Source organism: Lactuca sativa, chromosome 8 (assembly GCF_002870075.4).
Source record: "Lactuca sativa cultivar Salinas chromosome 8, Lsat_Salinas_v11, whole genome shotgun sequence".
Taxonomy (NCBI): Eukaryota; Viridiplantae; Streptophyta; class Magnoliopsida; order Asterales; family Asteraceae; genus Lactuca; species Lactuca sativa.
In genome coordinates this window covers 4,938,242-4,961,601 of record NC_056630.2, presented here as the reverse complement: position 1 = coordinate 4,961,601, position 23,360 = coordinate 4,938,242, and the positions used below count along the sequence as shown (strand labels likewise).

Below are 23,360 nucleotides of genomic sequence, written 5' to 3'. Positions count from 1 at the left end.
TCTTCTTTCTTGCTTTTGTTCCACATTTATATATCCAAACATCATACACAACATTTTGTCCCATACTTTTCAATCCATCTTTGAATTTCTTTATGTGTAAGCACAAGAATCTCGTTCATCACATTCATTAAGCATTCTTGATGTTGTATTAACACTAATTGACCTAGATGAAAAAAAAAGAAAAATTAATTAGATATTTTTTAGCTGCATTGTTGTCACTAAATCTACAAAGTTACCAATTATATTTATATATATACAAAAATGGTGTGAAAATTAAAAGGTTTCTAAGCATCCATCATAAAGGCTTTTATGCTCCAGGCCTGGAGTTATCTTGGTGGACGGATTTTCCGTTTACTTCTGCCCCGGATACTAAGATCCAAAGCAAACCCTGCTCAATTTCCCATTTGGATACTTTGATTTTGCCATATCATACGAAACGAAACATTCACTAGGTTATAATCAACTCTTCTGTAGGTATGAAAATAAAATCCTATTTTCCAATATAAGCAACGATTATATGCTGATATGATTGTGTTCTTCTCTATTTTGAGCGCAATTATTAACACAGATGCTCCTGAATTTTGTTCCAATCTAGGGATTTCTCGGATGTAAACCTTATCTGGTTATTTCCTGATGCACATTTTTTTTTCTAGCAAACCTAGGGATTTAGACATGTTCAAGTGTATATTATGTTAATTGCAAATCCGTTATATAGTTTTGTAACCCTAATTTGATCGATTGATGCTTGCCGGCTGCCTTTTGGGCCTATGTGTTAGGTCAAGTTAGTTATGTGGGATCTGCTGTTGATCTCAATTTAATATGTTTTTGAACTGATTAGTTGTTTGTGAATATCAAATCTACTTGTTGTTTGCTCATTCTGTCGTTAGGGTTTAAAAGCTATCTTCAGGGTAGATGCAGAAACTTTTGAGATTATGAACATGCAAGTGCGCTAGAGTTTTAGTTGTTCATAATTCACATATTTCTCTCAGTTATATTGATCCTATATTATTGAGTTTTGAAGACTGCTTTCAGGTTTCAAATAGCTTCATAAGTTGGCTGATAGAACATGCTTACCTGTTGGTGATAATTATAAATGCTTAACTGCATAAAACCACATGTTGTGTTTCTTATTATTGATAATGCTGCTGCAGATAACATGTTTTAAATATCAATCAAGCTCAAATAAGAGTCCAAGAGCAAGCAAATTCATGATGGGGACAGAACTCATCAGGCATCATGTTAAAGAAGAGAACATGGAAATTCCATCTATTCCACCAGGTTTTGAGTCACTTACAGCTTTTTCCCTAAAAAGAGTGGACAATAGTTCACAGACAACAAAGGATGAACCAGGGGTTAACTACATTGATGATGAAGATGTAAGAAGGTCTATTAAGCGTAGACCATGGATAAACCATGGCAGAACTGATACCACTTCTGAAGACGAGTCTGATTCTAAGCAGGTCATTTAGATTGATTTTCCTTTTTTTTTGTTATATTTTACATTATCAATTCATATTCCAACTTAATGAAATAATATATTATCATGCAGAATCAAACTTTGGGTGCTCAGCTTCCTAAAGGGGTTGTCCGTGGATGTGAAGACTGTAGTAACTGCCAAAAGGTTATTATTATTAATCTACTTGCACCTTAAATTGTTATCTCAGGGCTAAATGCACTTTCATTTATTTGTGTATTATAGCATCCTACATTCATTTCTTTCCATTACAGTATTGTACTTTCAGAAAATTTCTTCTCAAGGCATTGTACTCTGATAATCTACTTAATTATGACATTGTGTTCAAAATTTTCTAATTAGAACCTTATACTTTGAAAACATTCTACTTCCAATTTTTTCATTATCAAGGTATTGTACTTTGAAAAATCTACCTAAACATAACATTGTGCTTTCATTTTTTTTCTTATTAGGACATTATACTTTGAAGAATCTACACTGTTAAGCAATTTGCTTATAATTGGGTAGGTTTTTCAAAGTACAATGCTGTAATTAGAAAAATGAAAGTAGAATGGTATAATAAACAAATCAATGGAAGTACATTGCTATTTAAGCTAAAGAACTTGTATATCCAGGTCATTGCAAGATGGCATCCTGGTGAAGCTCGCATGCCTGATCTTCTTGATGCTCCTGTTTTTCACCCGAGTGAAGAGGTCTTTTTTCTTTCTCTTTCTCTCTCTTTTTCTTTCTCTCTCTCTCTCTCTCTCTCTCTCTCTCTAAATTGATATCATAAATTTCTAGGAATTTGAAGATACACTAAAGTACATTGCTAGCATACGTGAAAAAGCTGAACCATATGGTATATGTCGTATAGTGCCACCTCCTTCCTGGAAACCTCCATGCCCTCTCAAGGAAAAAACCGTGTGGGAATCTTCAAGATTTTCTACACGTATCCAGAGAATCGACAAGCTTCAAAATCGAGATTCTTTAAAAAAAATATTCACACCAAATTACCACAAAAAAAGAAAACAAAGAAAATGCTCGAAAGCAGTGTCAGATAATAACTCATCCCCTGTTGAACCCGAAGCTGGTTTTGGTTTTGGTTTTGAACCGGGTCCACAATTCACCCTTAAGGAATTTGAAAAGTATGCAGACGATTTCAAAAACCAGTATTTCATGAAAAATAACAATTCTGAACCTTCGGTTGAAACAATCGAGGGTGAATATTGGCGTATGGTAGAAAAGCCTTCTGAACAAGTTGAGGTGCTTTATGGTGCTGATTTGGAAACTGGCACGTTTGGTAGCGGGTTTCCAAAAGAATCTAATCAAATTCAAATTCAAATTCAAATCCCAGGTGGGCCCCACGAGAAGTTTGTTAGATCTGGTTGGAACTTGAACAACCTTCCGAGGTTACCGGGGTCCGTTCTCTCATACGAAAACAGTGATATATCGGGTGTTTTGGTCCCTTGGTTGTATATCGGAATGTGCTTTTCATCATTTTGTTGGCATGTTGAAGATCATCATTTATATTCAATGAATTACATGCATTTTGGGGCTTCAAAATTATGGTATGGAGTGCCTGGAAAAGACGCGATTAAACTTGAAGCAGCTATGAGAAAGAATTTACCCGATCTTTTTGCTGAACAACCAGACTTGCTTCATAAACTGGTGACACAGCTTTCCCCATCCATACTAAAATCAGAAGGGGTCCCGGTTTTTCGATGTGTTCAAAATCCCGGAGAGTTTATTTTGACTTTTCCCCGGGCGTATCATTCGGGTTTTAATTGCGGGTTTAATTGTGCGGAAGCGGTCAATGTGGCCCCCGTTGACTGGTTACCGCATGGTCAAAACGCGATTGAACTGTATCGTGAACATGCCCGCAAGACTTCAATTTCTCATGATAAATTGCTGCTTGGAGCTTCAAGAGATGCTGTGAAAGCTCATTGGGAGCTTAATCTACTCAGAAGAAACACACCGAGCAATTTAAAATGGAAAGATGTTTGTGGAAAAGATGGGGTTTTATCGAAAGCGCTTAAGGCACGTGTAGAGATGGAGAGGGTAAGGAGGGAATTTCACTGCAAGGGTTCACAGGTGTTGAAAATGGAGGAGAGTTTTGATGATAAAAGTGAGAGGGAATGCAGTGTGTGCTTTTTTGACCTACATCTCTCAGCTGCAGGCTGTCACCGTTGTTCGCCTGTGAAATATTCTTGCTTAAACCATGCGAAACAGTTTTGTTCATGTTCTTCAGCTTCAAAATTCTTCCTTTTTCGTCATGATATCAATGATTTAAGTATATTGGTTGAAGCTTTGGAAGGGAAATTGAGTTCTATATATCGATGGGCAAAACTTGATCTCGGACTTTCTCTATCTTCCTATGTAGTAGCTAAAGATGATGATGACTCTTCACAAATCCCCCCAGGGCATAATGGTAATTCTACATACACAAATATAACTCCCGAGAAACCTTCAAAGCCTTCATGTATGGCGACTGATACTGTCATACTTGTTAGTGATGATGAGGATGAGGGTGAGGGTGAGTCCCCACCACTTGCTGACATGGAATCAACACGTGGGTCCCATCCGGAAACTGTTAACATTCCAAATCCTGTGAAATCTGAAGATGTGTCAAATATAAAAGAGACTGGTGTTTGTGGTCAAAATAGTTTGGATAGATATTATCGCCAAAAAGGTCCTCGCATGGCAAAAGTTGTTAGAAGAATAAACTGTAATCCCGAGCCCTTGGATTTTGGTGTAGTGCAATCTGGACATTCATGGTGCGACGCTCGTGCTATTTACCCTAAAGGTATAATATATTTAACATGAACTCAGAATTTTTTAAAAAAAAAAACTTACATAAATATTACGTGGTTTTCATACAGGTTTCAGGAGTCGGGTTAAGTACATAAGCATTTTAGATCCAACAGATATGTGTTACTACATTTCAGAGATCCAGGATGGAGGACATGACAGACCTCTATTTATGGTAGTTTTAAAATCATCTATCAGTCTGATTACATTTTACTATCTATACGATTTTATATAACGTTTTTTTTTTTTTTTTTGGAGGTTTCGTTGGAGGATTGTGAGAATGAAGTGTTTATTCATTTATCAGCTGTAAGATGTTGGGACATGGTTCGAGAGAGAGTAAATAATGAAATCTCAAAGCAACATAAGCTTGGAAGGTCAAAGCTTCCTCCTTTACAGCCTCCTGGAAGCCTGGATGGCATGGAAATGTTTGGGTTTTTATCTCCCTCTATCTTACAGGTAAAAACCAAACTGGAGATCCTAATTTTAATGTAGTAAAAAGTATAATAATAGAAAAGAAAATACACATGTTTAAAAAGTTGTTACAAATTGGCAGCGTTTTCAGTCAATGGATAGGAATCGGGTGAGTAGAGAGTACTGGGAATCACGGCCTTTCCACTCTGATGATAATGGGGATTTAAATACAAATACAAATACAAATACAGGAGGAGATGATGCTTCTTTAATGGTTAGTTTGTTTGAGAAGGGGAGTTTAGAGGAGTTAAATATGTTAGTTAGTGTTTTGGTTAAAGGTAATTCAACTGCTGACTGGACCCAGCTCCAAACACTTGTTAGTGAAGAGATACAAAAGCGCAAAACATGACTCACTTGATTACATATAAACATTTTAGTCTTACTCTTACATTGGGATTCATTTTTTCTAACTTTTGTAAATGATTTCATCATATAGGCCTTCAATTGACATGCGTTTACAAAAATGATATGGATTTGAGGTTTGCTATGAGAATAAGTGTGTAGGAGTTTTTCTTCAACTTGTAGTTAGCATCATATATGGTAAACCAACTGTTACAACGTACATTTTAATGTTTTATAACATCAAAAACTAACAAACACCGAATGTTATGCGCAATTCGTTTATGGTGTTTATTTTTCTTTGGGCAAAATGTCCGTAGTTTGCGTAACACATCTGTAGACCTCTGCAGTAGAATAAGGTGCTGTTTGTTTTTTCTGAGGCAAAATGTCTGCAGTCTGCGGACCACATCTGTAAACCTCTTCAGTAGAAGAGATGGACCAAACGTATGCAGTCTGAAAAAAGAAGACTGTTTTTTTAACATCTGCAGGCTATTAAAATAAACTGAAATCTAAATAAACTGATTTTTTAAAACTTCAAAGTGATTTTTTAATATTTTTATGACTTTGTTATAAATAATCAAACGAATCTAGATCAACTTTTATGTATTATTGTATAAAAAATAAAAATAAAAATGATATAAATTAACGTATATATTTGATAAAAACCAACAACTTTGGTTGCAAAGTTATAAGTAAACATTATAATTAGTGATCAAAAAATTTGATACATAAATGGATGCAAATAAACTTTGATTTTTTCAATTAAATCCATTAAAAACGTACTATAAATATTTTCTCGAGAAATTGACGATATTGTATGAAATAATGTTTTACAAAATTTGGCAAAAAAATATAAGAATATATTATGATTTTTTTTGTCATATTTATATAAACAACTTCAACGACTATTATTATAATAAATTTTTATTTATAAATTTGTCAAAAATATAATGTTTGTATCGTTGAACGTTTTTTTTCAGTTTTGTAATTTTTTTTTTCAAATTGTTCATCTTTAATAAAGTTGGAAAAAATATAAATTAAAAAAAAAACTTGAAAAAAATAAAGATATATATGTTTTTTTAGGCTAGAAGATGTCTGAAGATGTTAGAAGATTCTGGTCCACGTCTGCGCCAAGAAGAGGACGCGCAGACATTTTTAGGTCTGCAGTCTTCAAAAAAACAAACAGTCTGCGAATGCTAATGTCTGCGCGTGGTCTGCGCAGCGCAGACAGAAGAGGTCACGTAGATCTGCGGACAAAAAACAAACACTACCTAAGTGGACCAAACATCTGCAGATGAAAAAAACAGTCTGAAAAAAAAACCGTTTGTTTTTTAACATCTTCTGCCTATTAAAACAAACTAAAATTTAAATAAACTGTTTTATTTATTTATTTATTTTTAACTTCAAAGTGATTTTGTAATATTTTTATGACTTTGTTATAAATAATTAATAAATTTAGAACAAATTTTATATATTATTTTATAAAATAAAATGGTACGAATTAATATATATATAATTGATAAACAATTTTGGTATACATTGTAATTAGGAATTAAAGAATTTGATACATACATGGATATGGAAATAAATTTTGATTTTCAATTAAATCAATTAAGAACGTACCATAAATATTTTGTCAATAAATTAACGATACTGTATTAAATAATCTTTTATAAAATTTGGCACAAAAAATATAAGAATATATTATGATTTTTTTCCCATATTTATATAAACAATTTCAACAACCATTAATAAATCTTTATTTATAAATTTGTCAAAAATGTCATGTTTGTGTCGTCGAACATTTTTGTTAAAGTAGTGTAACTTTTTTTTTTTTTTTTTCAAATTGTTTACCATTAATAAAGTTGGAATAAATATAAATAAAAAAACAAAATAAATAAAAATAAAGATATATGTGTTTTTTTAGGCTAGAAGATGTCTGAAGACTTTGGTCCACATCTGCGCCAAGAAGAAGATGTGTAAACATTTTTAGGTCTGCAATCTTTAAAAAATCAAACAGTCTGTGAAGACTAATGTCTACGCATAGTCTGTGCGGTGTGCGGCGCAGACAGAATAGACCAAGAAGATCTGCATAAAAAAAATTATATAGGGTTTTACAAGTTGCCTGTTTTTCTCCTTTTTTTTGTATGAAATTGTTTTAAAAATATATTTTATAAATTTGCACCTCCATTCTTTACAACTTTGTTTTTCCATGTTTTCTAAAACTTAGTTTTTGTGAAAAAAATAATCATTTTTCATAAAATTAGTGTTTTTTTTTTTTTTTTTTTTTTTTTTTTTTTTTTTTTTATAAAAAAGCAAATTGCAAATTTGGTCCATGTGCTTTGCCATTTTGTATGGTTTTGATCCGCATGGTTCTAAAATTAAAAAATTCAACATTTTAAGCAGATTTCATTGTGGTTTTCTATGGACAGACCTTGTTATCTCTTATCCGTTAACTCACCCTATGGGCATGTATGTAAGGGTATTTTAGTCATTTTACATATAATCTCTCTCTGTCTCTGTCTCTCTCTCTCTCTCTCTCTCTCTCACACACACATGTACACATTAAGACCCTAATTATCAACCTCATCTATCTTGCTTGTCTTTCCATTTGTTCTAGTTTAACCTCACGATCTTCAAGTTCATTCTCTTTTTCGTAATCATAAAACTAATTTGAGATGATGTCCTCATCTAATCGAAAATATTTCATTAAACTCTTTTTGTGTCATGATGATTACACAAACATTATTATTTTAAAATTGTAAAGATTTTACAAAAACCCAAAGGTTAAAACCATTAGCAAAAACGAACTACATACAAACTTCTAAAAAAGATTAAACCCTACACATTTCATCTTCAACCTTCAACATTTACAACCTTGAATCTTTGAACCTACCAAGCAACTTCAAACATGACTCACTCACACAAAAATTGTCATCCTCTACATCACTCTTTGACCAAGGACCTTCAGAAAATCGATCAAAGCCACAAGGATGTCAACACATTTAGCTCTAGAGCCAATGATATAAAGTTATGTGATAGACCTTCCACTGTAGTCAAGTACACGAACCAACTTAGGGGATATTTGATTTCTTGTTGATCTGGTCTGATCAGACATTTTGACTGACCCGGTCCGATCAGTGTGTTTGATACCATCTATTTTGCAACTTATTCGACCCACACTCAGTCCAGAATGCTATGATTCGGTCCGTTGAAAAAAAAGGCCGACTAAAAAAATAGACGCCTTTTGTCTTTGACGTATTGATGTATGCTATCCATCTCAATCAATCGATCTAATCAACTTTTCCTTCCACCACCACCAATCCTCATTCCAAAAACACGTTTTCTCTTCTTTTTGCCCTTAACGATCAAATCGCTCCTCCAAAAAAAAAAAACATGACGACCTCTCCTTCTTCAGCGTCGAATCCTACCACCTTCAGTCTCCTCTCCCAATGCCACTCTCCTCCAGTCTCGTTGCCATCGCGTCCATTCTCCAATAGTTGAAAACACAACTCCGATTAAGACTATCACTTCTTGATTACTTGATTGTTTAATTGCTGATTCTTGTTTGTAGTTTCTTCACCTAAAATCGAACTCCGATCAAGACTCTTTCTTGCTATTGTTCTCTCTATCGCCATTTAGCAATTAACGATCTCACCAAGTCCAACGGTAAGCAATCATTCTTTTGTATTTGTTATTTTTTTTCCTAAAATTAGATTAGATGTTATGCTGAAATTAGATGTTATTCGGTGTATGATATCCATAACTCAGGTCACGCCATTTGTTCATAACTCTACAAGTTATTTTATTGAGGTAATATGACTTCTAAGTTTCTTTACTCCTGTATTGTCACAATGAGAATCCTTTAATCTAGTGTTGTTTGGGGATTACACAATATGATGGTCCTCAATTTCCGATATTGGCCTTTGTCCTAATTGTTGCTCATATGACAATCTATTACAATACATAATCCGCTCTGATTGTGTCTCATTTCTATATGTATATTGGTTATTTGTACTTTCTTATTGAGAATTATAAGTCTTATAGTTGCAATGGGAACTTTTGGTCTTGTTAATATATGATAGAGTTTGACCAACACAATGAACAAAATCTAACTGCCTAAAGTTGCAACTTGGTTTTGGTTTGTTTGTTGTATCACCAAATTGATTCATTTGTTTGTTATAAGACAAAGTTGTTGCTAGAGGGACAAGAATTCTTCTTCCATGGGAGCTCCTAAAACCATTTTTAAGGATCTTGGGCCACTGTTTACCCGGTCCATTGAGTCTAAACGATATGAAAGATGCAATATCTACAACAGTTCGATATTTGTACGCTAGAGATTACCTTCAGTTTTTTTTTCATGGAACGTGTAGATGCAATAACTCAATTGTGTAATTTAAACGTGTAGATGCAAGAACTCAATTGTGTAATTTTTTTTTGTTTGTTATGAGATTGCATTCAATTTTATTTTTGATTTATGGAACATGGAAGGCGTTTGCTCTTATAAATGTATATGTTTTACTTTGGTATATTCTATTCAAATTAGAACTTAGATATGGTAATGCTTTGCTTATTATAAAAAATGTTATCCCAGATGTGATGTTTATAAAAAATGTAATCTTATAAATTAAATGGTAAATCATAAATGAATTATGATAAAAAAATATTGTTTGAGGGTTATAGTCATTTTGTACAGTGAGTCAGCTGCAAAATCAAATAGAAAGTTTCAATCAGAAGTTAACTTAGTCAAAACTTTTAACCAAGTCAGCTCTAACCCAGTTAACAACTATCAAACGACCCTTTAGTTATTGAAACATTTCACTCTTTTCCTTAAACCCCGCCATTATATCGTGACACTGACCCTGAATAAGTATTTGTTTTTCGAAATCGTTATGTATGTTGTGTTTGATTTGATTGATAAGCTATAAGTTGGGTGTTGAATCTCACCTTTCTTGCCATTAATTGTAAGTTGGAAAAGATTTTTTTTTTTTTTTTTTTTTTTTTTTTTTTTTTTTTTTTTTTTTTAAGATTTACTAATCTTTAAATGTATTTTTTTTATCTGTGGGTTATGGTTGTTTATAGGGATAAGCTTGGTCATTACCCATCATTTGGTATGACACTGAAAAGACCATGTAGGGGTTGCTTCATTTACTTGGGAGTAATTATTGTTTAAACACTAGTTTTACTTGTTTAGGAAGTAACTATCATAATTGCATACATACCTAGATCCTATTAGCATGATGTCTTAAGAAACTCTTCATATACCTTTATATATGCTTATAAAAAGTTGTACATACCTAGTATATCATATAATACTAATAATCTATTTCACTATTATTCACCAGTTGGATTCAAAATAACCAAAATCCACCTCAAATTGAAGAATACATGCAATTTGATCAGAAATGTAATGAAAGAAAGTCAGTCTTTAATGTTGAAAAGGATTGTATATATGTTGATGGAAAAGATTTGGTGGTTCCATTTTGCGGAAATGGAGCAGTTTCTTATTGTTTTACATGCCACATGGAAGTGGTTCATAGATCTGGTTATGGAGGAAATTGATGGCGGTCTTGGTGCATGCTTCCTTTTTTTTTATGTATGTTTCACTCATTCTTGTTGGTCCCAAACCCCTTGTAGGTTCGTAGATCAGATTCAAACAAGAAAGAACAATAAATTATCACAAAGATCTATTTCACTAAGAAAGCTTCTCACAAAGACAACAAGGTGCACAAAGTGGTTGACACAAAGCTATGCGCAAAGCAACTGCTAGTGTTGTTAATAGCGATCGCTACCCTCGCTATAGCGAATAGCATAGCTTTGCTGGGTCGCTACCATGCCTGTAGCGATGAAATAGCGTGTGTAGCGATCAGGAAAAATTGATTTTTTTGTTTAAATCGTTAAGATAGGTAGCAATTAGGGTCGGAATTGGTTTCGGAGGGGAATAGTAGAGTCAATTTCGTGTCTTCCCGTCTAATCGACCTAAGATTGTACGATGGCGCCAAAATCACCAAAATCGATTTCGGTGGGTTATTTCCCACTTCTGCGATGGTAGCGACAACAACACATCTCCCTTTCTCCCCAGACGACTCCAACTACTCCAGAATCCATCTCGATTGTTCAACTTCAAAAAGGTAAGACTTTTAAATTCCTCTGTTTTTTTTTTCTAACTTCTCGGTTTCAGGCTTTAACTGATTTCTTCCAATTTCAGCTTTTAACTTCTATCTTCTGATCAATTCTGCAAGACTTCAACTTCAAAATGGTAAGACTTCAACTTCTATCTTCTGATCAATTTCAGCTTTTAACTTCTATCTTCTAAATTCTAAGATTCTTTGAATTCTATTGTATGATCTTTGATTATGTGATTCTTATGATATTGGCTTCTATCTTCTGATTAATTCAGGCATGCCTCCTGGTGTAAAAGAGGATGATATTTGCAGGAAACATGGCAAAAGAGTTGAAGGAACTATAAAATGGGTGTTGTGTAATTACCGTCCAAATGTTGACAAAGGTGGGATTACAAGACATAAACATCACCTTGCTGGTGATTCCACTTCAGTTTGAAAATGTCTTAGAGCTCCACTAGATGTTAGGAAACTTTTTAAAGACATTTTTGAGAAACAGAAACAAGATAAAGTTGAAAGGAATCGCATTCCTCACTTTGATGATGATGTGGTGGATATAAATGATGAAGATGAAGAAGAAGCTGGTGAGGTTCCTTTATCATTAGGCAAGAGTGCTATTTCGTCCTCCAAGTCAACCCTACACAACAAGAAAGTAAAAGGCGCTTTGGATACTCATTTCAGGCCATCCAATGAAACAGGGAAGAAGAAGGGGTACTTGGTGGGAGCCCCCGAACATAACCAACTTCACAAAAAACTAAGAGGTGATGCGGTTCAGAAGTTCGCCCATTGGATGTATGATGCAGGTCTTGCATTCAACACGGCGAAGTATGATAGTTTAGGGCCCGCACTTGAAGCCATTGCTATACATGGTCCCGATTTGAAACCCCCTAGCTACCATGAGGTACGCGCTCCTCTGTTGAAGCTAGAGAAGGAGCACACAAAGAAACTTTTGATACTTAATGAGACCGAGAAGAAGGCAATCGGGTGCTCTTTGATGGTTGATGGTTAGAGGGACCGGAAAGGAAGAGCACTTATCAACTTCTTAGTGAATACTGCATGAGGAAGCATGTTTCTAGAATCTGTAGATGCATCTTCTTATTCTAATACAGGTATTCATTGTCTTTGTTTTTTTTACTCATGTGTAGGTTCTATGTTGTTTATGTTATGTACTTTACTTATGTTTATATTCATTGTTCTATGTTGTTTATGTTATGTACCATGAAACTTTACTATTATGTTCTAGCATTGGTTGTTTATGTTTTTGACTGTTATTCACTCTTGTTTAGATTGTTATTGACTGCTTTTGTTGCTGTTTGAACATGAGAGAATTTGTTTATGTTGTTTGACTACTTCATCAAAGAAACTGGACTCGATCATATAGTTTAAATTGTAACAAATAGTGCTGCCAACAATGTTTTGGCGGGGAAAATGGTGGAAGCAAAATATCCACACATCTATTGGACTTTGTGTGCTGTGCATTGCATTGATCTCATGCTTGAAGACAACTTCAAAGTGACTCATCTTAAGTAGACACTAGACAAAGCAATTGCGGTTAACACTTACATTTACAACTGTACATTGCTCTTGAATATGTTGAGAGACTTTACAGGTCAAAGAGATATGATTAGGCCCGCAAAGACCCGGTTTGTAACCGCCCTCTTAACTCTAAATTGCTTTAGGAGTCATAAGACAAGTTTGAGGAAGTTGTTTACATCTGAAGCTTGGAACAAAAGTAGGTTTAAAGGGGAGGAGGGAGGAGCTTAATGTGTTGCAACTATTTTTTCACCTAGTTTTTGGATTAACATTAATATTGCTGTCAAAGGTGATGAACCATTACTAGCAGTGCTTCGATTGGTCGAGAGTGAAAGAAAGTCAGCTATGGGGTACATTTATGAAGCCATGGATAAGGCAAAGGAGCAGATTGCATACTCATTCAACAATAAATTTAACGAATACAAAGCTTTCTTCAAAATCATTGATGACAGGTGGAATTGTCAACTTCACCAAGATTTGCATGCGACTGGTCACTATCTGAATCTAAGTATTTTTTACAACAACCCAGGAGTGAAAGAAGATAGTGAGGTGATTAAGGGCTTGATGGTATGCATACATAAGATGTCATCAGAAGAAGACGAGACCAAGATTCGCCAAGAGCTCTCTATATATACCGGTGCAGAAGAGTTATTTGCGCAACATATGGTTGTTAAATTAAGAACAACACTTGCACCAACGAAATGGTGGATGCAATATGGATCATCAACACCAACACTTAAGAAGTTTGCTGTGAAGGTGTTGAGTCTTACTTGTAATTCATCAGGGTGTGAGCGTAACCGGAGTGTTTTTGAACATGTAAGTTGTTCATTTTTTTAAGATTAATATCCTTTGCACTATTTACTAATGGTTCAATTTTATTTTTGTAGATCCATTCGAAAAAAGAAACCGTCTTGAACGAAAAAAACTAAATGATTTAGTTTACATCAAATATAATCGAGCATTAAGGAGGAAGTATGATATGCGGGATATGATCAACCCGATAATCTTGGAAGACTCGCACATACATGACCCGTTTGAGTGGTTGGTGAGTGATGATGATGGTCTCGTGTTTGAGGGTGATGACTTGAGATGGGATGTTGTGGCAGAGGCTATAGGGGTGGATGAGTCGGTTCATCTAACTAGAAGAACAACAACACCAGGTGGGAGGCAAGGGGTGATGTAAGGGGCTGTTGAGGTTGCTGAGTCAAGATCACAAGGTAGAGCTAGAGCTAGACAACTCCATTTGGTAGATGAACCTGAAGAGGAAAATAATGTTGGGTTTTATAAGGAGTTTGTTGAAATAAAGGGAGAAGAAGAACTCGTATTAGAGGAGGATGAGGATAACGATTACTCGATTAGTGGTATTTTAGAGTTTACACTTTTAGAGTCATAACACTCTCTTTTGTGGTATTAGAACTTAATTTTAGACTTTAGAGTCTAGAACTAACCAATATTTTGTGGTAAAAATCTTTTGGAACTTAATGTTAGCTTAATAGAACTGGTACTTGTTAGTTCTATGTGTTATTTTTAATTGCCGAATAGGTACAGGTAAATATAGTGTTTAATTTTATATAAAACCACAAAACATGAAATAGCTGTTGCTATTTCATCGCTATCGCTACGTAGCATATAAGTGGGTTGTCGCTATTCCCTCGCTATCGCTATCGATAACCTTGGCAACTGCACTAAGCAATAATTAGGGTTTGACCCCATTACAAAAATATATACTAAACAATCCCTACAATCAAGGGATTGTATTCTAATCTAAATATCTACACGAGACTTCTCCAAATCTTATATTATACCAAATCCCTAATTTGATGGGATTGCATCTTCTAAGATAATAGTAGATCTGGTTATTAAGCTATGGTTCAAATCAAATATTCTATTCTACTTCACCAATTAAATTTGATCAACTCTAGATTCGGATATCATCACCAACATTAGAGAGTTAGCATCAACTTCAAAGACATTCGCTGATCAACATCAACTTCAGTTTAGAGCAACTTGAGCTTCAACAGAGTATAACTAATATTTCCATATTTATACATATTTTTAGGAATTATTTTAATACATTTTAAGCCATATTTTGGTTAAATGCAAAGATATTTGGTACTTATTAAATTAATTTACGTATTGCAGCCAAAAAGGACACTCTTGAAGAAAAAGGACCAAAACTGACAAAAGATGGAACATGGAAGGACTGGAGCTGAAGCTGGGAGCTTACTGGAGCTTAGAAGGAAGGAAAATCAAACAAACAAACTCCCCATGACATGGATTGAGAGTGCCACGACCTGAATCAATGAAAAATCTTGATTATATGCGTGATAATGAAGCTCGCGACGTATTCGACTTGGGAGGATTGGAAGTAATATTCTAGAGATCTAGTCGATTTCAGAAGCCAGAGAACAAAGGTTTGCACTAGATTGATCATGTCTAGCTAGAATTCTTATGTGTTTTTGTGCTTATTTTCTGCCATGAGTAGCTAAATCATTAGGCTTTCGTTTTGTAACGTCCCAAAAATACGGTCTAGAAATTTCATTTTTAAATCATTAAACAAATCATAATTGTCAAATCATTTGTTTCATAAACATAAGTTGCTTTATTAAAACAAAGTATTAATTCAAAACATGCTTATTTTATCAGAGTAAACATCTCAGGCTAAACTTCTTGGTGTGTACCATGCAGTCATCCCGTGTTCTTCCCTCTACTACCGAAAGTACCAGAAACAAAAACTGACAACTGTAAGCACGAAGCTTAGTGAGTTCCCCAATCTACCACATACCGTACATATAACCACATACTGGGCCCCCGCCCGCTGCATCGGGACTCGCCTGACATTGGACTCGCTCCGGCATCGGGCCCTGCCCGACATCAGGCCCCGCCTGGCATCGAGCCCCGCTCGGTATACAAATTTGTCTCTCATAGGCCCCGCCTGTCTCTGGGCCTCGCCCGCTATACACATACGAACATACAACATACTAGCACATAAAGAAACATACTCTACTATACTCATGTTCTAAGGCCTCGCCTAACTTGGGCCCCGCCCCTAATCTGCTTATGGTGAGCTATGCAACCCCATCCACACTCCTGCTGTCAGTGAGGTACGGGCCCCCGCCCACACTCGCTTCTCTCCTATCATGGGCCTCGCCCCTACTCTGCTAATATTGAGATATGGAACTGTTGGGTTTTAGTATACTACAACATCCTATGGTGCACATACAACCCTAAATACCTTGGATCTATGTTTTCTCTATTATACATGCAAATATGAAGTTTCCAAGATATTACCCTATACTAGCATACATATATCATATACTTGGGTAATAAAATAGATAGAATACATACCTCTTTTTGATGTAACTTGTCTTCATGAAGCTTGAGTGTCTAATGGCCCAAGTGTGACACCTCAAATGGTTCACACAACATCATGAACACTTGGAATAACCTTGAGAATAAGGATACTTTGGTTCTCTCTAGTGAAATCGGCCTTGCCCTTTTGTGTACACACACTAGTGCCAATTTCACCAACCAAGGACATCTTTATATAGTGTGGAGATTAGGGTTAAACCCTAATACCCATGACCTTTCATTTCATATGCTCCATGGGTTAAACACTCCATGGACTATCCATGAAAGCTTAGCCCAACCTAAATGAACTTGGCCCATCACACAAATATATCTTAGAGTCCATATTTAATTAGTTCCTTTTGATCACTTAATTAATTATAAATTAATTCTTGATCAATACTAATTAAATAATATGTTTATATATTAATATATTAGAACTTATAATATATTAATATAAATGACTAGTATCCTTTTTCCTCATCTTGTCTATCCAATTGTCCCGATGCCATGCAACCCAAATGGACCATGCCGGGTCGGGTCAAGTCTTACCAATTATAGTTATGGAATTAGACATTACTCCAACAGTCTCCCACTTGGATAAGTCTAAAACTATTATTGAGTATGACTTCAAACCCTGACTAGCAATCGTAGCTCTCAAAAGCTTCTGTTGAACTCTGACCTTGCCAATGAACTCTGACCTTTGTCAATGACTTGTCCATTAGATAAGGGATCATATATTCCTCCATTCTAGATATCATATGGACTGAGACATGGATTATAAATCATTCTCTCTGTCCATTTGTTGTTTCCCGATTTTCGATTCATGACGACTGACTGATTGAACAAAACAAATCAGTCTTGGCTTGGCCAAGCACTCACATGTATCATCATTAAATCATCGAGGGGCCCACATATATCGCTTTTTATCCCGAAGGTAAAAAGAATGGATAAACTTTGACTCATATGGCTTGTTCTACTACTTGTTGAATCATACACAAATGCACGTTTTATAACATCGAGTTACCGAATGCGTTTTCGTGCAATCAATGTACAACCATCTCATAGTAACAACTCATATCTCTAGGTTTGAAGAATATAAGATATTATCGTCTCATGATCACTTGTGATAAAATCCATGAAGTGATTCAAATGAGCACGGGTTGAATCCAATACTCAGAACTTATGATCACTCATGAGTGTTGTAGCACAGCTTTGTCCACCAACTTGGACCTATACAAGCTAACCCATGATAGTCTTGATTCATATCTACTTCCAACATATGACCGATTGTGGATGGTTTTGAATAACTTAGTCATTCTGGAAGAATAACCTAGTTATTATGGAAGTCAAAACATGCAAAGTGAAACACAAGAATAAATGAATCTAATATGGTATCAAAACCTATGAATATAAATAAAACACTTTCTATTTATCACCATATTGATTACTCATTATTCATTGTTTCGGTTTTATCAACTTTATACTTGAATTAAAACACTAGGTGTCCCATGCTCCAAGCATGTACGCTGTGTTTTCTAAACAATAGCTTTGCCATAAACCAACTATACACTCTATGTTTGTCTATGATCCTTACTTTTGTGAAAGAAACCAATTGACCAAACTTTCAATGATTCTAATTTCACACTCCCAAATCGAAATCTATTAGATTTTAAACTTAAATGCACTACCCTCTTGCAATGAACGTGTACAAAGTCACAAAGACTTGTCAACAACCATTACAGGGTATTCCAATGAAGACCTACTCCATGGACACAAAGCCTTATGTTCAAAGTATTCATTGCTTTGAACATGCTTCTTGCACTAAGTTTTTTCTAATCTTACACAAATTGCTTCCATCTATGGAGACAACTCTATATTCCCATTTTGACTACCACTTCTGAACAAGAGTTGCCACTTTTCAGACTATGTCAATATGGCCCTTCCAATATTAACAATATACTTCCAACTGTCCTTGAGCAACCAATCTTTGGTAAACCTTAGATTGTCCTCGACAATTGCTTAATCACTTTAGTCATATCCAATTCTAGACATTGTTCCCCTTAATGCCCCATGGCATTTGGAAAATTTAGAAAGGATAAATATTATAGCACATGTAATCGATATTGTACCCAAAGTAAATGGGACATGATTCATGATGTTTCACATAAAGACATGGTTCTAGACCAGTCTTTTGCTATAATAATTTTTTTTGTTTGCCATATTCTCAAATTTTGACTATGAAAAGGGATATCGTAATCATAATCAAATTTTGAGAACGTAATATATAAAATTTTCTTAAGTTGAACCAATCCAACATGAAATTCATATATATATTCTTGACTAAAGGTCATTAAAATCTCAATATAAGCTCTTTAGAATGATTATAAACTCAATCAAAGCTTTTTAGAATTGAAATGAAGTATAATTTCCTCTCCCTTAATTATATCAAAACAACTTTTCAACCCCTGCAACCTCATGAATTGAAACTTTTGTTTTCTATAATTAACCTTGCTAACTTGCAATACTTATCATAATTATGATGCTCCGACTAACATGATGATTATTAACATAACACTTATGCTCCCACTAGCTTTGACATGTATCCAGAAAACAACTGGACCTCTAGAAGTCAATTCTTTATTGATATTCTGACCAAAGTTCAGATTTCTGATACTAGATTGCTTTGATAAAACTTTATCAAAATCATATACCTTATCTTAGATAGATCACATGTGTGTCTAAACAATTTCAGAACTATGAAAAGGGATGCCGTAATCATAGCCTCAATTGTTTAGAACTTTTCCATTTCTCATAAGTCCATGTTAGTGTGTCGGTTAACCACGCACGCTCCACTAACGACTTTGAGAACTGCAAATATCACAATTGCTATCTACTTAAAATCTACTTAGTGAAAGAATTTCCTCACCATCATTTCCATGAATCGGAGAGAAACCTTATGAAACTTATATTTTATGGTGTATGTGTTCTTATCCATGTGAATTTGTCAAACCATAATCAAAAGACTAGGTTAGTGACAAATCCTAACTCATACGGATTGAACTTGTGCAATCTTAACCTCTTGCCACCTGGCAGCACAAGGGTCTGCCATTGCTTCCAAGTATTTATGCAAACAATTGAGAACATGTAGAAATCATATATATATATATATATATATATATATATATATATATATATATATATAGCCGACTTAACTGGAATGGGCACAAAAATGTCAACACGATAGGTTATAAACCTTTAGTTGTGTGCTAGTGATGAAATACAGGTTTTATTCTTGATTACTTCTTGAAACCCTTTCAGGATCTTTTAGACTCCCACTGTCTCCTTGACCTATAAGATTTTCTTGCCAAATATTCAAGAGATAGTGTGGATTCTAATCAAGACAAACACTTAACAAAATTGGCCTAAGTTGGTCTCTGTTTTATCCAAAACATCACAACTTACCAAATTCAAATGTACAAGTGTAGAAAGCCTTTTACTCTTACATTTCACTAGTGTTAATAAACCTTCTTTAAGATGTTTCACTCAAGTTACATTTGTGGTGGGCTTGATCAGTGCACAAGAATGTGTACTCGATCCCTTAGTCTTTTACTTAACTCACACATCCATGTGAACAAGAATTAGTCTTAATTTTCCAATGCTTGAAAGTTCTCATTCATCATACTATACAACTTGCATAATTCCAAGTTTCGGTCCACTTGAAACTTGGGTGATGAGAAACTTTCTTTATTTGGTAAATTTAGACACTACCACAAATGAAAGAATCAAAACCATTTTCCTATATTACTAGCAATGGAATCATATAAACAACAATTTTTTTTTTCACAAATGCCATTGTAAGGATACTTAAAATAAATAAAATCAAAAATTTACTTTTATTTTAAAAACTTTGCGGAAAAACTTATCCTTACAATCCATATGAAAACCTTGTTGTTATATATTCCTAAGCAATGTGTCATAACTCCTAAGTAAGAGCTTCAAAATTCTGATGCGATCGAAGTCCATCTTCGCGATCAGAAGCAACATATACTTCCTTTAAGCTTTCTCTGTTTTCTTTGATTCTTATAACATCACCATGTGACTCGGTCACATTATGTAATAAGAATCTCCAAATAGGAGCTTAACAAAGTTAGACAATGGACTTTACTTGAAGTAGAGTCAAACTTATTGACTTTAACATCCTTAGGTAAATTTAGCAGCTCGCAAACAGTGTCCCTTCCTTTGGCAATTTTAACAAATGGACCCTTTGGTAATGGTACATGAGACTATCACAGACTTAGCTTTTCTCTTTACCATTTGGTCAACCAAGTTGACTATGGCCGATCCTTTTCCATTGGGAAAAGAATGCTTTTTCTGGATTTCCAGTGTCATCATTGTCAATGTCCATAAAGCTTTGGGAAGTCGATTTTCTAATCAATTTTGCTTTACTAGCCTTCCAAATCATTGCTGATTCAGCAGTACCAAGCAAATAGATAAGATCATTAAGGGTCTTATCATAGTCTGTTTCATAGGAGTCCCAAAGGAACTCACTATGTGACTTGGAAAGTGATTGAACCACAAACTTTCTCAAGACTTTGACACCCAACTCTCCCGACTTGTCAATATGTGACTTCATCTCCAAGATGTGATCACACCTATACCTTGCCCTGCCAATAGGGCTTAAGTGACCTTGAACTTGTGGGTTAGGGAGAATAGTTAGCGGAGGTGGAGGAAGTGAAGTTCCAAGAGATATGGGAAGATCATAGATGTCTGAACTAGACATCTTTTGGGAGATATTCAAGTTTAGTTGATTTAAAGTCCTTAATATAACACCCAATATGAAATATTAAGGCTAGGACCCAACAACCTATTTATAACTGGAAGAGGGATGCCGTAATCCAAGTTATAAAATAGTTGAAGGTAGGTAAATGACGATTTACGAATTTCCACCATGTAAAACAAAATATAATTAAGTTTTAATTGGATTTGAAACTCCTAAATCTTTTGAGATACATTGAACTTTCAATGGCATGTTTGAATCTCGAGTGTGCCCTCGCAAGTTTGTGACTGGGATGCCGAGGATCACAAACAAGGTGTGAATAACCATGCAAATTGACCTGGTACCCTTAATTTTATCACCTAATCGATGTGCCGGTTAACCATACATGCTCCACTAACGACTTAACAAAGGTGCAAAGTGTAATTTCATGGGTTAGCACCAATTCACATTTTCCTAAGTAACTAAGATTGGGAATTTATAAGTGTTTAGTTACTTAGTATTTATCATTATACTTTTAATGAAGGGAGAATTATAGTCCTTGTCATACCCGTTCCGCTAACGACCCTCCACCAGTCAAGGAAGCGGTGGGTGAGAGTGGACACCCATTAAGTTGCCATTTTATAGGCAACAACCTTATACCCCCCTTATAGACCGGCTTCGTGAATGAGTCCTACTAATGGTAAGACGACTTACTCTTATACATACATATATATATATATATATATATATATATATATATATATATATATATAAATATTATTAACTTATAATATTATAAAGTATAAGGGTTGAATTTTATCTTTTAAAATTCTAAGGGCTTAACTTGGAATTAAAGTATTCATTAGAGAAAACTTTTCAAATTCCAAAACTTGAGGGAAAGTTTTGAAACTATTCAAAACTCTTGGATTTTCATAACTTATGAGTTTTAATTAAAGCTTTAAAACTTTTAATAAAGAGACTCTTGGATATCCATAACTTGAGTACAAGTTATGGAGCCATAAAGACTATTTATAAGAAAAGACTCTTCATTTTTTGTAACCTAAGACATTTTTATGAGTTTTAAGATTCATAAATGTGACTTTTCATATAACTTGAGGACAAGTTACAAAAACACATTTTATGAACTACCTCTAGATTAATTAGGATTGAAAACAGCTAAAACATAATTTTTTTTCCATTAATCTAAACTAACTCATAAATCAAGGAAACATAAAACTTTTGGTAATCCATAACTTATGGAGTTAAATGCTAGTTTTATGATGAAACTTTTCATGTTCCATAACTTAAGAATAAGTTATGGAATTCTTTAAAACATTAACAACAAATTTTGCAACTCCATAAAAACTTTGAATCAATTTTTTTTCTTTTTAATTTTAAAACCTTTTCATATCCATAACTTATGGAGGTTTCAAAACACTTAAGATCACAACTTAAAAAAAAACACTTTTGAGCTCCAAAATTTTATGACAAAATTTGTAACTCCTTAAAACATTTAGATCAAACTTTTAAAACTAATAAAATAATCATATCATTTTATCTTTTACTAAATTTGACCTAATTCAACTCATATAGCAAATTATTCAAATTTTACAAATAATTAGTTTTTCACAAAACAAGTAATTATCTTAAAATTTGACAAACATCATGTTTTTTTTTTGTTTTTTTTTCCAACTTTGAAAATCAAACATTTGCATGAGTATAACATAAAACAATCCATGGCTCTGATACCACTGTTGTGTTTTTGTATACTACAACATCCTATGGTGCACATACAACCCTAAATACCTTGGATCTATGTTTTCTCTATTATACATGCAAATATGAAGTTTCCAAGATATTACCCTATACTAGCATACAAATATCATATACTTGGGTAATAAAATAGATAGAATACATACCTTTTTTTTTATTTAACTTGTCTTCATGAAGCTTGAGTGCCTAGTGCCCCAAGTGTGACACCTCAAATGGTTCCCTCGCCCAATAGCCAAAACAGGGGCAGCAGTCGGAGCAGGAGTTGATGCAACAGACTTATCCTTGAGATTGCTCTCAACAGTCCTTAGCAAGCCTTGAAGCTTGCTCAAGGTGAACTCTTCCTTATTCATATGGTAGGTCATGCAGATCTGGTTGTAGCAAGGAGGGAATGAGTGAAGGATGATATTAATCGCCAGATCTTCATCAAAGTTAACAGTCAACTTTAGAAGGCGATCAACATATCTCTGCATCTTTGCAGATGAGAGGTAAGGGACTCTCCACTACCCATTCAGGCAGTGATCATCGTAGTGATGATCTCATACCTCTCTTGCCTCGCACTTTGATGGTACCGGTCCAACAAGTCTAGATGCATTTCATAGGGATACATGTCCTCATAGGACTTTTGGAGTTCAGAAGTCATTATTGCTAGCATGATGCAATGGACTTTTGTGGCATCACGCTCGTGGGCCTCAAAGGCAGCGATCTCTTCGGGAGTCGGGTTGCCCCGCAATTCGAATCCAGTGGAAACCCGTCG

At 34.6% G+C, this 23,360-nt stretch overlaps 2 protein-coding genes across 3 annotated transcripts; both read left to right on the top strand.

Moving 5' to 3' along the window:
• The first annotated feature begins 279 nt into the window (after nucleotides 1–279).
• LOC111917782 (putative lysine-specific demethylase JMJ16) lies at nucleotides 280–5,250 on the top strand. 2 transcript variants are annotated; one of them, XM_023913427.3, is made up of 8 exons: nucleotides 280–452; nucleotides 1,152–1,460; nucleotides 1,550–1,621; nucleotides 2,089–2,166; nucleotides 2,255–4,256; nucleotides 4,333–4,436; nucleotides 4,520–4,717; nucleotides 4,815–5,250. In XM_023913427.3, exons 2-8 carry the CDS (start codon nucleotides 1,209–1,211, stop codon nucleotides 5,079–5,081), a joined length of 2,973 nt encoding a protein of 990 aa, XP_023769195.1. In that variant the 5' UTR covers nucleotides 280–452; nucleotides 1,152–1,208; the 3' UTR covers nucleotides 5,082–5,250. The 2 variants fall into 2 exon arrangements, with proteins under 2 accessions (XP_023769195.1, XP_023769194.1); XM_023913426.3 differs by having other exon boundaries at nucleotides 281–474.
• A 7,821-nt stretch (nucleotides 5,251–13,071) lies between these two features.
• On the top strand, nucleotides 13,072–13,909 carry LOC128127634 (uncharacterized). The gene is made up of 2 exons (XM_052766286.1): nucleotides 13,072–13,498; nucleotides 13,614–13,909. Exons 1-2 carry the CDS (start codon nucleotides 13,072–13,074, stop codon nucleotides 13,907–13,909), a joined length of 723 nt encoding a protein of 240 aa, XP_052622246.1.
• The last annotated feature ends 9,451 nt before the right edge of the window (nucleotides 13,910–23,360 follow it).